The sequence below is a fragment of the Gossypium hirsutum genome, chromosome D13, assembly GCF_007990345.1.
Source record: "Gossypium hirsutum isolate 1008001.06 chromosome D13, Gossypium_hirsutum_v2.1, whole genome shotgun sequence".
NCBI lineage: Eukaryota > Viridiplantae > Streptophyta > Magnoliopsida > Malvales > Malvaceae > Gossypium > Gossypium hirsutum.
Genome location: NC_053449.1, coordinates 2,795,524 through 2,807,760, shown reverse-complemented (window position 1 = coordinate 2,807,760; position 12,237 = coordinate 2,795,524). Strand labels below are relative to the sequence as shown.

Below are 12,237 nucleotides of genomic sequence, written 5' to 3'. Positions count from 1 at the left end.
CAAAGAGAAAATTGACATTTCTATTAAAAATTCTATCTATTTCTATTATTAAATGTTGACATGATTCATAAAGCAACTAAATAATGATATGTGACATGCCACATGCCACATGTGCCTCATATTGATGTGATTATTTTTCAAAAAATAAAAATTTTTAAATAACTTTTTTTATAATTATTTGAAAAACTACATTCATGATGATACAGACAAATAAACCCAAAACCCAAAACATAGACAACCATTAGTATATGTTCATCCTGAATGTGATTTTTCAAATAATTATAAAAATATAAAAACGGACATAAATATTTGTTGTTACGAATAATTTCTTAAAAAGTATACAAAAATAGAGGAAATTATACAAAAATAGAGGAAATTATAAACAATCATGAAAACTTTTAAAAATGATTAAAACTATGTGTATATATTTATATATGCACATATAATATATTTAAAGAATTCAAATACGCAAAAATATATACATACATCCATATGAGCATCCTCTAACTTTTTAGAAATTTACATAGCATCTCATTTAAGATTAACAAATATATATTTTTTGATACAATGTCTAAGAAGATAATGTGCTTTAGCGCACTCAAACCCACATCCTCCTGCACTAGCAACAATGTCCATATCAATGTCAACCGAGCTAAAACTTAATTGTCAGTACAAATATTTGTTTTACATAAAAAAAATAAAAGTAATAAACTTGCAAATTCATCAATTGATTTAGTTAATACTTAATACTTACTTTTGAAAATAAAGATGTAATTAGTATGACAAATTTTGTTATTTATTTGAATAAAATAGTTATGTAATTGTAACTTTTAAATAATTTTTTAATCCACTTGTAAAAGCATTATATTGTATGCATAAGAGTTTGAGTTTGATCTCAAATAATTTCATTATTCTACCCAATTATTATATAAAAAAAATTATGGTTTAAAATTGAAGGATAATCCTTTCAATACACTCGAACTCACATCCTCCTACACGGCTAATAATAACGATGCTAATCGAGCTAAGGCTGAATCAGCAACAATACAATCATTCATTATGTATAAATTAATTTTCCCAAACCGGATATTTATACCTCTCCTTTCTTTCACCATTGCCCATCATTCCTTTCATTAAACTTAATTCTGCCCTTTCTAACAAAAATGAGGGAACTTAGCATCCTTTTCTGCATAGCCCTTGCATTTATCCTTACCTTCTTCTCCTTCCTGGAAAGTTGTTGCAGATACAGGGACTGCCACCTTTTACACTCCTCCATAAGTTCGTAAGCCCCCCTTTGCACTCACTTTCATTCTTTAAAATAATTCAATAGCTATGTATCTAAGAGCGACAAGCTGATTGTATGATGACTAATGAATATTTTGGGGGTTGGAATTGCAGCATCTGCTTGTAATGGATACCAAAATGATGGAGTGATGATTGCTGCTGCCAGTGATGCTTTTTGGGACGGGGGATCAGCTTGCGGGAGAAATTACAAAGTTGAATGCAGATGAGCAACCAACCAAGGTGACCCTAATCCATGTAGAGGACAGGATTATATGGTTGTGAAAATAGTTGATTATTGCCCATCTGGTTGTCAAGGCACCATTGATTTATCCCAAGAAGCTTTAGCTGCCATAGCCAATCCTGATGCCGGGAAAATTGAAATATTATTGCCGTTGCTCTAGTCTCCAACTGTATGCTGTAGCTCATCATTTTTTTTTTCTTCTAATGCAGGCTTTGAAGTATTGCCTACAGGAATATGACATCTACCTTGTGGATATGCATCGAACTATGGGTTTTCTACCATAATCAAGCAAATGGATGTAGCTTTGAATCATATCTGTCACCAATGAGGGCCTTTATAAATAATAAAATTATAAGTTAATCTATGATGAAATTGCACTTTACCCCTCAATTAATTTAAAATTTTCAATTAATTAAAAACCTATTCCTGTCCCAATTGGACATCCAAGTTGGCATTTAAAACCCATTTGACTGACATATAGGACTTTTGTTAGGGAGGTAATGGGGCTTAACGGCAAAATGACTACTTCATAACAAAACGATAACGTAAGCGACTAAAACGTAACATTTTAAACATAAGTGATTAAAATATAATATGAGGCAAACAAAAGTAACTATTTTTATAGTTTACCCTTTAATAATGCATGCATAACAAAAGCTTGGAATCTAAGTAATTAGAAAGAGTATACACTTAACAGAGATTAAACAGTTCTTTAACTAACCTGGAACTGATGTTTAATGTTGCATGTATCCGCCAACAACTAATACTTGAACTTTCAACATTGAAGTTCTTTTTTTTTTTTAGTTTGTGGCACTCTAATTTCTCATATAAAAACACACAGTACTCGGTACACAAACAAAGTAGATAACATCTATACCCAGGTCCGGAAGGATCGAAAGCGCAAGACAGACTCTTAATTGTTGGGTGTGGCGGCTTTAAGGCTTTTAAAATTAAGGAGAACAATAAGCATTAGTATAACTACGGGAATACTCGCAAGCTTCACGTTGGGCTTCTTGTTCCGCTTCACTGCGCACTTGATTTTCAAATGACTGCTGCGAAGGCGGCGAGGGAGGAGAATAGGGAGGAGAATCATGGCCTACCCAAGATGGTGCTGATCTTGAACGACTTCTTCTTACTCCCGCTTTTTTTGGTCCATTGCCATCTTCTGCAAATCCAAGAATTGGATATAAGATATTATATTTATTTATACTGAAAATGATTGAATTATAAAGCTTAAATAATACCTTCTTCCCCCTGCAGTAGTTTACGAGAGTCTGCTCCATGTGGGAAGAAGAGAAACGATGCCAAGAGAAAGCAGTAGAGGATAAGAAGCAATGAAGGTTTGGTTTCCATAAGTTGCTTATCTGCTAATATCTTGCAACTTGCGTGGGTGTCTCCTTTTTAATCATTTGGCAGACATCCTTCTTATAAATACAATGCCAAGGAGGCGACATAAGGGGTCAAGATTAAAGGTACTTCAAATTTAGAATATTTTTAGTTTAACTTTTTGGTGACAAAAATATGAAATTCAATTTACGTTTTTATCACGTAATTTTTAAAAAAAATTATAAAACAGTTATTAAATTATTTAAAAATTTTAATTTAAGTTATTGGGTTGTTAAAATCGATGTTGTATGACATTCTCTACTTGCAATCTCTGCAACAATCGAAAGCTCTCATTTCCATTCTCTTCTACAATTCAATTTTTTTCATGAAGCAACTTTAAGTGTCACGAATCTGCAAACCAAAATCGAAATAGTTTTCTTCCCCGATCTTCAACACTGATCGTTAGATCAACTTGGATTTAAGGAATGTTCTTTTTCTCGTCAATGGGTATTGATCCACCATACCATCGTCGAATCGTCATTTGGAGCTAGCTGGCTGAACTAAAAAAAAAAACTTAATATCCCAGTGACTTAAATAAAAACTTTTGAATAGTTCAATGACTTAAATGAAAACTCTCAAATAATTCAATGACTATTTTGTAACTTTTTAAAGTCAAATGATCAAATTGTAAACCTACTAATAATTTAGTAACCTTGAGTGTAGAGTACCTTTTTTTTTTTAATTAAGCCTGATTTGGGATGGTTGGGACTAATCTTGTGTCCTCTTTAACTATTCAAATAATAATAATGACATTATTAACTAATAAATTAGTGTCATCACATTACGTGTGTAGAAAATTTAATAAGAATTAATACCTTATGTTAAAAAATTTTAACCTAATTATGCATAAAATTATGTAATGTTATTTTACCAGTTAACATGAATATGTTTGCTTGATTTATTAAAGTAAAATAGAGATAATTAAATTAAAATTAATAAATGAGATCTAGACCAGAAGTGTTATCAAAATTTAATAATTTCAAGCTAAATATTTAAAATGGATCAAAATTAAAAGAAAATTAAGGGATCAAACGTTAAATATACCTTAAATATTATAAGGCATGCACTTCAGAAAGTCTTAAAAATTTAGGGGGTTAGATATAAATATACACTTTTCTTGAATGATAATATATAATATTAAAACACTTATAAAATTCAGTGGCCTTAATTACGCCCTTGACTATGCCTTCAATTAATTATCTCAATCAACCCAAAATTTGGGTTGGTTCATTTTATTTGTCAATATTGTAAGACTTTTAGGTTTCTATGTATAAAACAAAAACTACAAGACTTTAAGTTTAGTTAGGACAAATCGATATTGCATCAATTAAAAAGATGGTTCGGATACGTTTGTGCATTTGATCTCATGTAATTTTGTATTATTTTTCATCAAAAAAAGAAAAAAAGAAAAAGAGATGGGTTGGATAGAAATTTGTGTATTGAACTTATGGTAGTGTTTATCGCTCCAAGTGTGATCTGAATATGAGTCACGCTAGTTGCGTTTCTGTTATTCACTACAAACACAAGATGGGTTGGACATTTTTTTTCGGGTTAAAAAAATAAGAATAGAAGTGGTGAATCTATAAATAAAAAAAGTCAATTAAAACAATATTTAAAGTTTTTTTTAGATATAGTATTAGGGTAGGATGGGAGTAGACTTGATCATGTGTCGTATTCGGATTGTGCCGATACAAAATTTTAAGCTAGGGCTCGGCCGAAAAAATGAGCTTAAATTTCTGCCCAAGCTTGGCTCAGATTAAAATGCTAAACCCGAGCCTAACTCAACTCGCCCATATTAATTTTTTTAAATTATTTTTATATAAAAACTAATTTAAAAAATAAAATACGTCAAATACACTAAAAATAGTAAAATAAATGTTTCTCAACAAATTAAAAATACATTTAAAAAAAAGTCTTTATACTTAAATAACACTAAGATAGTTGCAACTTAGCAAGCAAGTGCTTTTAAAATAGTAACAAAATTAATAATAAAATAAGAATTATACAATATCCAAGCAATAATAATAAAATAGTAACAATACAATAGCGAAATGTTAGCAAAACAACAAAGAAATGACAACAAAATAGCAGTAAAACAACAATAAAACAATTTATTTGGAGCGGGCCCAATCCAAAAAAATAATACCCGAGGCTTAGTCCATTTAGAAAACGGGCATTATTATTTTCCAAGCCTATTTTTCGGGCCTATATTTTTGCCCAAGCTCTCCCACTTTTTGGGCAGGCCTTCGAGCATGAACGGATAGCTCGATCCATGATCAGATCTAAATAAGAGTAACATAGTTTGAATTTATACCAAACGAATGTTTAACAAGAATTTTAATCACCTCTCCATACTAATCAACACCCGTTAATGAATTAACGAAAATATGATTATATAATAATTTTTAAAAACAATATTAAAATCCTTATGAATAAAAATAATTGAAAACATGCATGTTGTTGAATCAAAATGGGAGGGCTACAAATGATTTTTATCCCAAAAATTGATTGGCTTGAATTTGCCAAGGGGAGCCTTGAATACGGTAATACATGCAGGGACAACTAGTGGGAATTGGCTGACTTCCACGTATAAAAACACAGAGATACGCTGTTGACGGACTGCCTTTTCCTTAACGCCATGCACGCGATGTTGAATTATACAATAAAGGTGATTTTTTAATATGACAAAGAATAAATATTAATATATTATTCAATTTTGATAATTTAAATATATTTATATAAATATATAATAATTTAAATATAATTGAAATCTCTGATAAATTTATAAGACTGCAAAATTCTGTCTCGTTCATTGCACAAGATATATATATACTAGTTTGATTATCCCGTACAATGTATAGGTTGGTTGATTAAGTATATTCTTAATTAAATTTCGGGTTTAGGGTTAATTATATGTATTAATTTAATTATATTTAATTATTTCTTAAAAGTTATTATAAAATTTTATAAAATTCTACAAATAATATTATTACTTAAAAGATTGCAACATAAATTTGTTGGAAAATATGAACATCTATATAACATGTTATTATTTGCCATCATAATATGTTAGCCCAAATTAAAAGGGATCTAATTTGTTTAATGTTTGTTGGGTTTTAATTATTAAATAAAGTATGTATCAAATAACTCTAGTAACTAATTTCTAATTGATGATGGGTTGATTAAAAATTAGGGCTAATGTGCCAAAATTATATATTAGGGTTATGGTTTCCAAATTACACACAACGTAACTTTTCTAATATTCCATCTTTAGAAAAAAGAGAGCCACATTCTCTAGATTACTTGTGTACTAATTTGAAATATCAAAACCCCAAGATTCGTAGATTTCAAGAAATCGATGAATTCAAGTATGTTTCTGCATCTAGTTTTATTTTTGATTTATTTTTAATGATTTGACATGATAGATTCTGGTTTATAATTTTAAGTTTATATTAGATCTTGTTTTTACGGTTCTAACAAGTGGCATCCGAGTATCGTCATGTTAAATCATTTAGAAAGAATTGATTCTCTATTATTTTTGGGTTTTATTCGTTTTTTTTTAAATTTTATGAACTTGATATTTGGATTCAGTGTTCTTTTTATCATACATGCCAAATCTTTTGCATTTATGTTAAATTTTTTAGGTTTCGATTTGTTTTAGAATTTTAAGGATTTAAAATATTGATTTGGTGTATCGACTAATAAATATTTTGTCCATCAATTTTGCATGTTGAAAATATTGATTGAAACCCTTTAAGTTTATGTTATAAATATAGGTTGGATTAATATTTGAATATGCGATTCAGTGAAAGATTAAAGACTATAATTTATTTGATTCTTGATTTATGCATGTATTTGGCTATTATTTTTAGGCTTACAGTTTATATTAGATCTCGTTTTTAGAGTTCTAAAAAAATTATAAATTATGTTTTTATATTTTTTAATAAATATCTTTTAAAATAATCCATTTTTATTAAAAAATTCTATTTTTATTTTTATAAAATAAATCAAGTATATTAAATTAATGGTAAAGTATAAAGTTAAACAATCAAATTAAAAATCATATATAAACATATAAATATATATATATTGAGTGCAATTAGAATTAAATTGGGATTGAATCGAAGCAATTAAAACTTAATAAGGGATGAAATTAAATATATGAAGTTTGAAGGATCAGATTGAAGTTATCTCAATTTCTGAAAAGCACGTGGATGTTTTCAAGCAGGGTGTTTGGTGCTTTTTCATCTCATAATTGAAACGTGGTTTATTATGGAGGTGTGAAAAGTTACTTTATAACGTTTGTCGTATATTAAAAAATATTGATTAAAATTTTGAAAAAGTTATAATTATATTTTTGGTACATTCAACACTTTTAAAAAAATGTGATCTTATTTTAAAAAATTATCCTTATAAATAAAAGATAATGTTTATATATTTTAATGTTTTTTAATAATTTTATTGTTAATAAATATATAAATTAAATATTTAATATTAGAATTTTATATGATGGTTTGATGGTCAAATGTGTTCATTACCTTAAATGTGACTTGGGTTCAAGTCATGCTAGTTGTGTTTACTATTTTTCTCATATTTTGATTTAATACATTACGTGAACACATTTGAAAAACAACTTTCATATTGACTTGAGATTATGAAGATATGCAACTTGTGAATCAATTTTTGCATATCAAAAGTTGAAATAACATTTAACTAATTAAGTTTTTTCGTAAGTGATAACTTTTCATTATACCAAATGTCTGCTGGAAATAAATAAAGTATTACTGTACCGTGGAAGAACTACTGTCTTAGAAATGAATTTACCCTGCTTGTTGTAATCGTATAGTGGATGTAGTTTTTCAAGGTTAGCACAGTTCTTCAATATTTGTACACTCAAATAAGGAAGGTAGAACTCAATTGGACTAGGATAAATTCACAGGAAAGTCTGAAGGAGTCACAAACGGTTCTTCTTGAAACCTAAACTCCTAGACTAAATTTTCTCTAATGCAATTTAAGAAAAATTCTAAAGTTTCAGAAAGAATGAGAGAGAGTCGAGAGAGAGAGAGTAGAAGAAGATTTGTTTTTAGTAAAATGCCTCATATTTATAGGAGGATTTTGGAAGGGACAAAAATATTATTTAGGAGGGATAAAATGATAATATTTTCATGTATTAATGGTTAGAAGAGTATTTAATATTTTGGTAACTGTAATTACCCATATAAATTTCTAAGCTAGAGCCTTAGGATGGATACCACAATCGAATAATAAAATTTATTTTGGCCACTTCTTATTCATGATTATTGGAAACAAGTGACATGTTGGTTTCAACAACTAGAGGGTCATCTCAGCCTTGCAAAAGCAAGGTGATCCAGTCAAGGAATTGCAAGATCAGGAGGTGGTCCGGGTGCGCAATTGTTTTCGCAGACAATTCTATAGGTATAACAAAGATGTGATTTTAGTAATAAACAGCACCAACAATTTCGGAATATGCTGTCGCTCCCCGATGCTGATTCTACACCGCATGTTGAATGACTGCATGGTCCTAGTATTATTTCGTTGCCTGTTGGTATGCTCCGATCAAGCTCATCGTCATTGGTGCCTGATCAAATCAAAATGAAACATCAAAAGGGTATATCAACAATTAGAAGAAAAACAACTGTGTAAATTGTAATTGAGTACACGTACATTCATGAAGAGCTACAAGAGAAGCAAACACCAGGAAAAGGAAAGCTAAATGAACAGTCATTGACTTGGTTGCTACCGATGTTGACAGTAAATTTTATTGAAGCCCTATTCTCAAGATTTTCGATATATATAGCAGCATATGCTCTCTATGATGTAAGTCTAAATACAATAAATAGTTGGACCAATCGAAAGAGGATACTCCATGACTTATGTAATTGTTTTTCATAACAAAATTTATTAAAGTTATTTCATTCATTGTAAAGTGGCACATACTTTTAAGAAAATATTAAAAAATAAAATAAACTAAACGTATAAATTTTTTAAAAATTAATTACTAGTGATAAAGTATAAACTCCAGCTCAAAGCTCAATTGTGATTAATTTTTTTAAGTAAGTTACGCTATTGGTCATTAAATTATGGGTAAAATTTTTTTGGTCTTTTAGTTTAAGAAAAATTATAATTTGATCATTAAGCTTTTCGAAATGTTTTTTCTTTGTCACCTGATCATTGAGCGACACCTTTTTAATTGGTATAATAATAATTTTATTCTTTAATATAAAATGATGAAAATTGAAAATTTTAAAAAAATTAGAACATTTTAAAAATTAAAAATAAAATAAAATAAAATAAAAGTAAATGAAAATTTCAAAAATAGATAAAGGGAGAAAATGAGGGAGAATTATTTTTAAATCCTCTAATTTTTTTTCTTTGTATTATTTGTATGGTAATATCTAATGCCCATTCTTTTAAATAAAACATAGAAAAAATAAAAAAATATATTAAGCAAAATTATTGGTTCTATTTTTTAACTTTTTTGTTTCTTGACATATTTGTTTCGTTATAAGAAAAGAAAAGAAACTAGAATATAATTTGTTTTTACAATTTCTGTTTTGAAAAATAATTTAAATGAAATGAAATTCTGAATTGAGTTTGAAAAAGAAAATTTGTAATATGTTTTGCTAAAAGAATGACATCAAAATCGATTTCACAAGCCTTTGTACTATCAATTCTTGATGTTCTTCAAAGGCATGGAACCTGACTTGAAAATATTACTAATTTAGTTTTGTAAAACGTTGAGGAAGCATGCAATGATCTAACCTTTTTTTTTGGTTTTGTTTTGTTTTTAATTTGTTATTGGATTCTATTGAATGATATTTTTTCCATACGTATCAATTCTTCAACAACATTTTTGAGATTTTATTTTTCTAGAAATTTTATATAGAAGTTTCTATTTTTTAAAATAAATTTAAATTTTTTATGATTTTTATATAGAACTAGGGTCGAATTAATAAAAAATATAAAAATTAAAAACTGCAATTATTATTCTACCAATTAAAAAGGTGAACTTCTACAGTACGTCTCAATATATTCTTTATTTAAAGAGAACAGATATTACAAAACTTTATCTTTGAGTTGACAATCAATATATATTTAAGCAATCAAAGAAATTTGGGTTATTTTTAAATGTAAACTCAAGGTTTCCTCAAGTCATACTAAACTTGAGGCTTTTAAAATCTTTAAAAAACATGCATTGTTAATATAAAAAATATATTATATATAATATATTACTTAATTCAGAACCGTATTAATCGATAATCGAAATCTCAAAAAATTATTAATCGATTTCTAATCGAACTAAATTCGACACGAACCGATTAACCTAATTAAATCAGTTCGATTAGTTAATTCAGTTTTAACCAAATTATGAAGACCCCTAATTTGATAAAAAAAGATTAAGGTTTAACTTTATTATATATCCTTCTTTTATCATTTATTTCATTCGTAGTACACAGTTAATATACCAGCCATGAATATCATTTTGGCTGCTATGGGCGAAACATACCAAATAACAACAGAATACACACCAAGCTTTATCTCAGAACGAAACATAAACTTTATGGGCTGGTGGAGGATTGATAAGTGGTCTTCGAACACGATCTCGCGTAACCATTACTAGTAGTTGTGGTTTGGCAATTCCATCCCGGGCCTGTGGGGCTGTTGGAATCCTGACGAGAATACTCCACGACCGTAGATTGACTTGAACTTGAACTTGTCCTTGAAACCTGGCTAGACGGTGGTGGATGTGAATCCTGGCCAACCCAAGATGGTGCTGATCGTGATGTACTTCTTTTTACGTCCGCTTTGCTTCGTTTATTGCCACCACCTGCAATTCAATGCAATGGACATCATACACATAAACCAGGACAAGGCTTCCTTAATGAGTTTGTAAAGGGTTTTAAAAAAAAGAAATGAAAATGATTAAAATACATACAGAAAATTGAATACATTTTTACCTTCCTCCTGTAGTTGACGAGAGAGTGCTCCATGTGGGAAGAAGACGAAAGATACCAAGAGGTAGCAGCAAAGGATGAGAGGCAATGGAGATTTGATGGTTACCATAATTTGCTTCTCTGCTAATATTCTGGATTGGATGTTCAATTTCTCCCAATTCTCAAAACAACAAACACTATTATTGTTTCGGCTATGGTAATTAGTATGTTTGTTCTCATCACAGCTCTGCCATTTATAAGTACTATGACAACTATTTTATTTCTTGGTCGTCAACCCATTATTTGGGTTCTTTCGCTGCAGTTAGTGTAAACGCAAGTAAAGGTACCTCATGGACAAAAATAAATAAACATTGACGCCAAAGTAACTTTGAACACGGTAAGAGTAGACCAACCAAATCTTCCCCTTCAAGAAACTCTTTTAAATATTGATTCACTACTTATTTTGAAAATATTTAGATAATAAATTGAAGCTATGCTCCAATGGTCTTTGACATGGGTGGAGCCAGAAAATTTTTTGAGGGGTCGGAATAAAGTTATATATTTTTATAATAGTAAAAATAAAATTTTACCATTTTAATAGTATATATCTTTATAATTTTTGAAGGATTAAATCAATTTTTTCTTATTCTTAGGGGGCCAACGTGTGATTTTACTATATATTAATTTAAAATTTTAAAAATTATAAAAGGACTAAAGGTAAAATTTTCTATTTTAGGGGGGGCCAGGGCCCTTGCAACCCCTTGGCTCCGCCCCCTGCTTTGAGACTTAAGTCTTATTTAATAACACATTGAAATAATTAAATTTGTTAAAAATAAAAAAATATTTCATAATCTATAAAAAATATATAAAATTTTTTCTATAAAAAATATAGAAAATTATAGATGGATTAATTAATACAAAAAAATTAATTATTTTAATTATATTATCCTTTGCATAATTTTTTTTATTTTAAACTTATATTACCCTTTAAAAAATTGAAGTTTAAATTTTAACTTAAAAAATTATTATAATTAAAATTTACATCCATCAAACAATATAATTATATTGTGTACCTAATTTTAAGTAATATACAAATAAATTTTATAACTTAAATTCAGTACTTAAGTTTTCAATGTTTAAATTTTCAACATGTAATTTTAAATTATGTATGAATGATTACGCTTCAAGTGTCTTTGAGATTTGATCTTGAAACTAGATTTGTAGAGATGTTTGCTTGAAAATTTTGATTTTCTTTAGACTCAAGGGTCTTCAAAACTTACTCTTGAATCAATGAGGTTTGATTCAAAAGTTTTTAGGCTTGATCCTAAAAGCGAGTTTGGAGAATCCAAAAATCTTCAAAACTTGATTTTA

General features: G+C 28.6%; 3 protein-coding genes across 3 annotated transcripts; all 3 read right to left on the bottom strand.

The window, feature by feature from the left end:
• Positions 1 to 2,120: 2,120 nt before the first annotated feature.
• LOC107919570 (uncharacterized) lies at positions 2,121 to 2,993 on the bottom strand. The gene is made up of 2 exons (XM_016849009.2): positions 2,770 to 2,993; positions 2,121 to 2,690 (listed from the first exon to the last, which is right to left on the bottom strand). The coding sequence occupies exons 1-2, from the start codon at positions 2,876 to 2,878 to the stop codon at positions 2,476 to 2,478; spliced, it is 324 nt and encodes a 107-aa protein (XP_016704498.1). The 5' UTR covers positions 2,879 to 2,993; the 3' UTR covers positions 2,121 to 2,475.
• Positions 2,994 to 8,173: 5,180 nt separating this feature from the next.
• Positions 8,174 to 8,716, bottom strand: LOC107919703 (EMBRYO SURROUNDING FACTOR 1.3). Its single transcript, XM_016849095.2, has 2 exons — positions 8,597 to 8,716; positions 8,174 to 8,510 (listed from the first exon to the last, which is right to left on the bottom strand). Exons 1-2 carry the CDS (start codon positions 8,655 to 8,657, stop codon positions 8,284 to 8,286), a joined length of 288 nt encoding a protein of 95 aa, XP_016704584.1. The 5' UTR covers positions 8,658 to 8,716; the 3' UTR covers positions 8,174 to 8,283.
• A 1,606-nt stretch (positions 8,717 to 10,322) lies between these two features.
• Positions 10,323 to 11,161, bottom strand: LOC107919655 (uncharacterized). Its single transcript, XM_016849071.2, has 2 exons — positions 10,891 to 11,161; positions 10,323 to 10,760 (listed from the first exon to the last, which is right to left on the bottom strand). The coding sequence occupies exons 1-2, from the start codon at positions 10,994 to 10,996 to the stop codon at positions 10,492 to 10,494; spliced, it is 375 nt and encodes a 124-aa protein (XP_016704560.1). The 5' UTR covers positions 10,997 to 11,161; the 3' UTR covers positions 10,323 to 10,491.
• Between the last annotated feature and the right edge of the window lie 1,076 nt (positions 11,162 to 12,237).

What these genes read in the sequence shown, in the direction of transcription:
- LOC107919570 (XM_016849009.2), bottom strand. Translation starts at nt 2,878, where the DNA reads ATGGAAACCAAACCTTCATTGCTTCTTATCCTCTACTGCTTTCTCTTG. An exon ending in ACTACTGCAGGGGGAAGAAG is followed by an intron (nt 2,691 to 2,769) that starts GTATTATTTAAG and finishes TTGGATTTGCAG; the next exon opens with AAGATGGCAATGGACCAAAA.
- LOC107919703 (XM_016849095.2), bottom strand. Translation starts at nt 8,657, where the DNA reads ATGACTGTTCATTTAGCTTTCCTTTTCCTGGTGTTTGCTTCTCTTGTA. An exon ending in TCTTGTAGCTCTTCATGAAT is followed by an intron (nt 8,511 to 8,596) that starts GTACGTGTACTC and finishes TGATTTGATCAG; the next exon opens with GCACCAATGACGATGAGCTT.
- LOC107919655 (XM_016849071.2), bottom strand. Translation starts at nt 10,996, where the DNA reads ATGGTAACCATCAAATCTCCATTGCCTCTCATCCTTTGCTGCTACCTC. An exon ending in TCGTCAACTACAGGAGGAAG is followed by an intron (nt 10,761 to 10,890) that starts GTAAAAATGTAT and finishes ATTGAATTGCAG; the next exon opens with GTGGTGGCAATAAACGAAGC.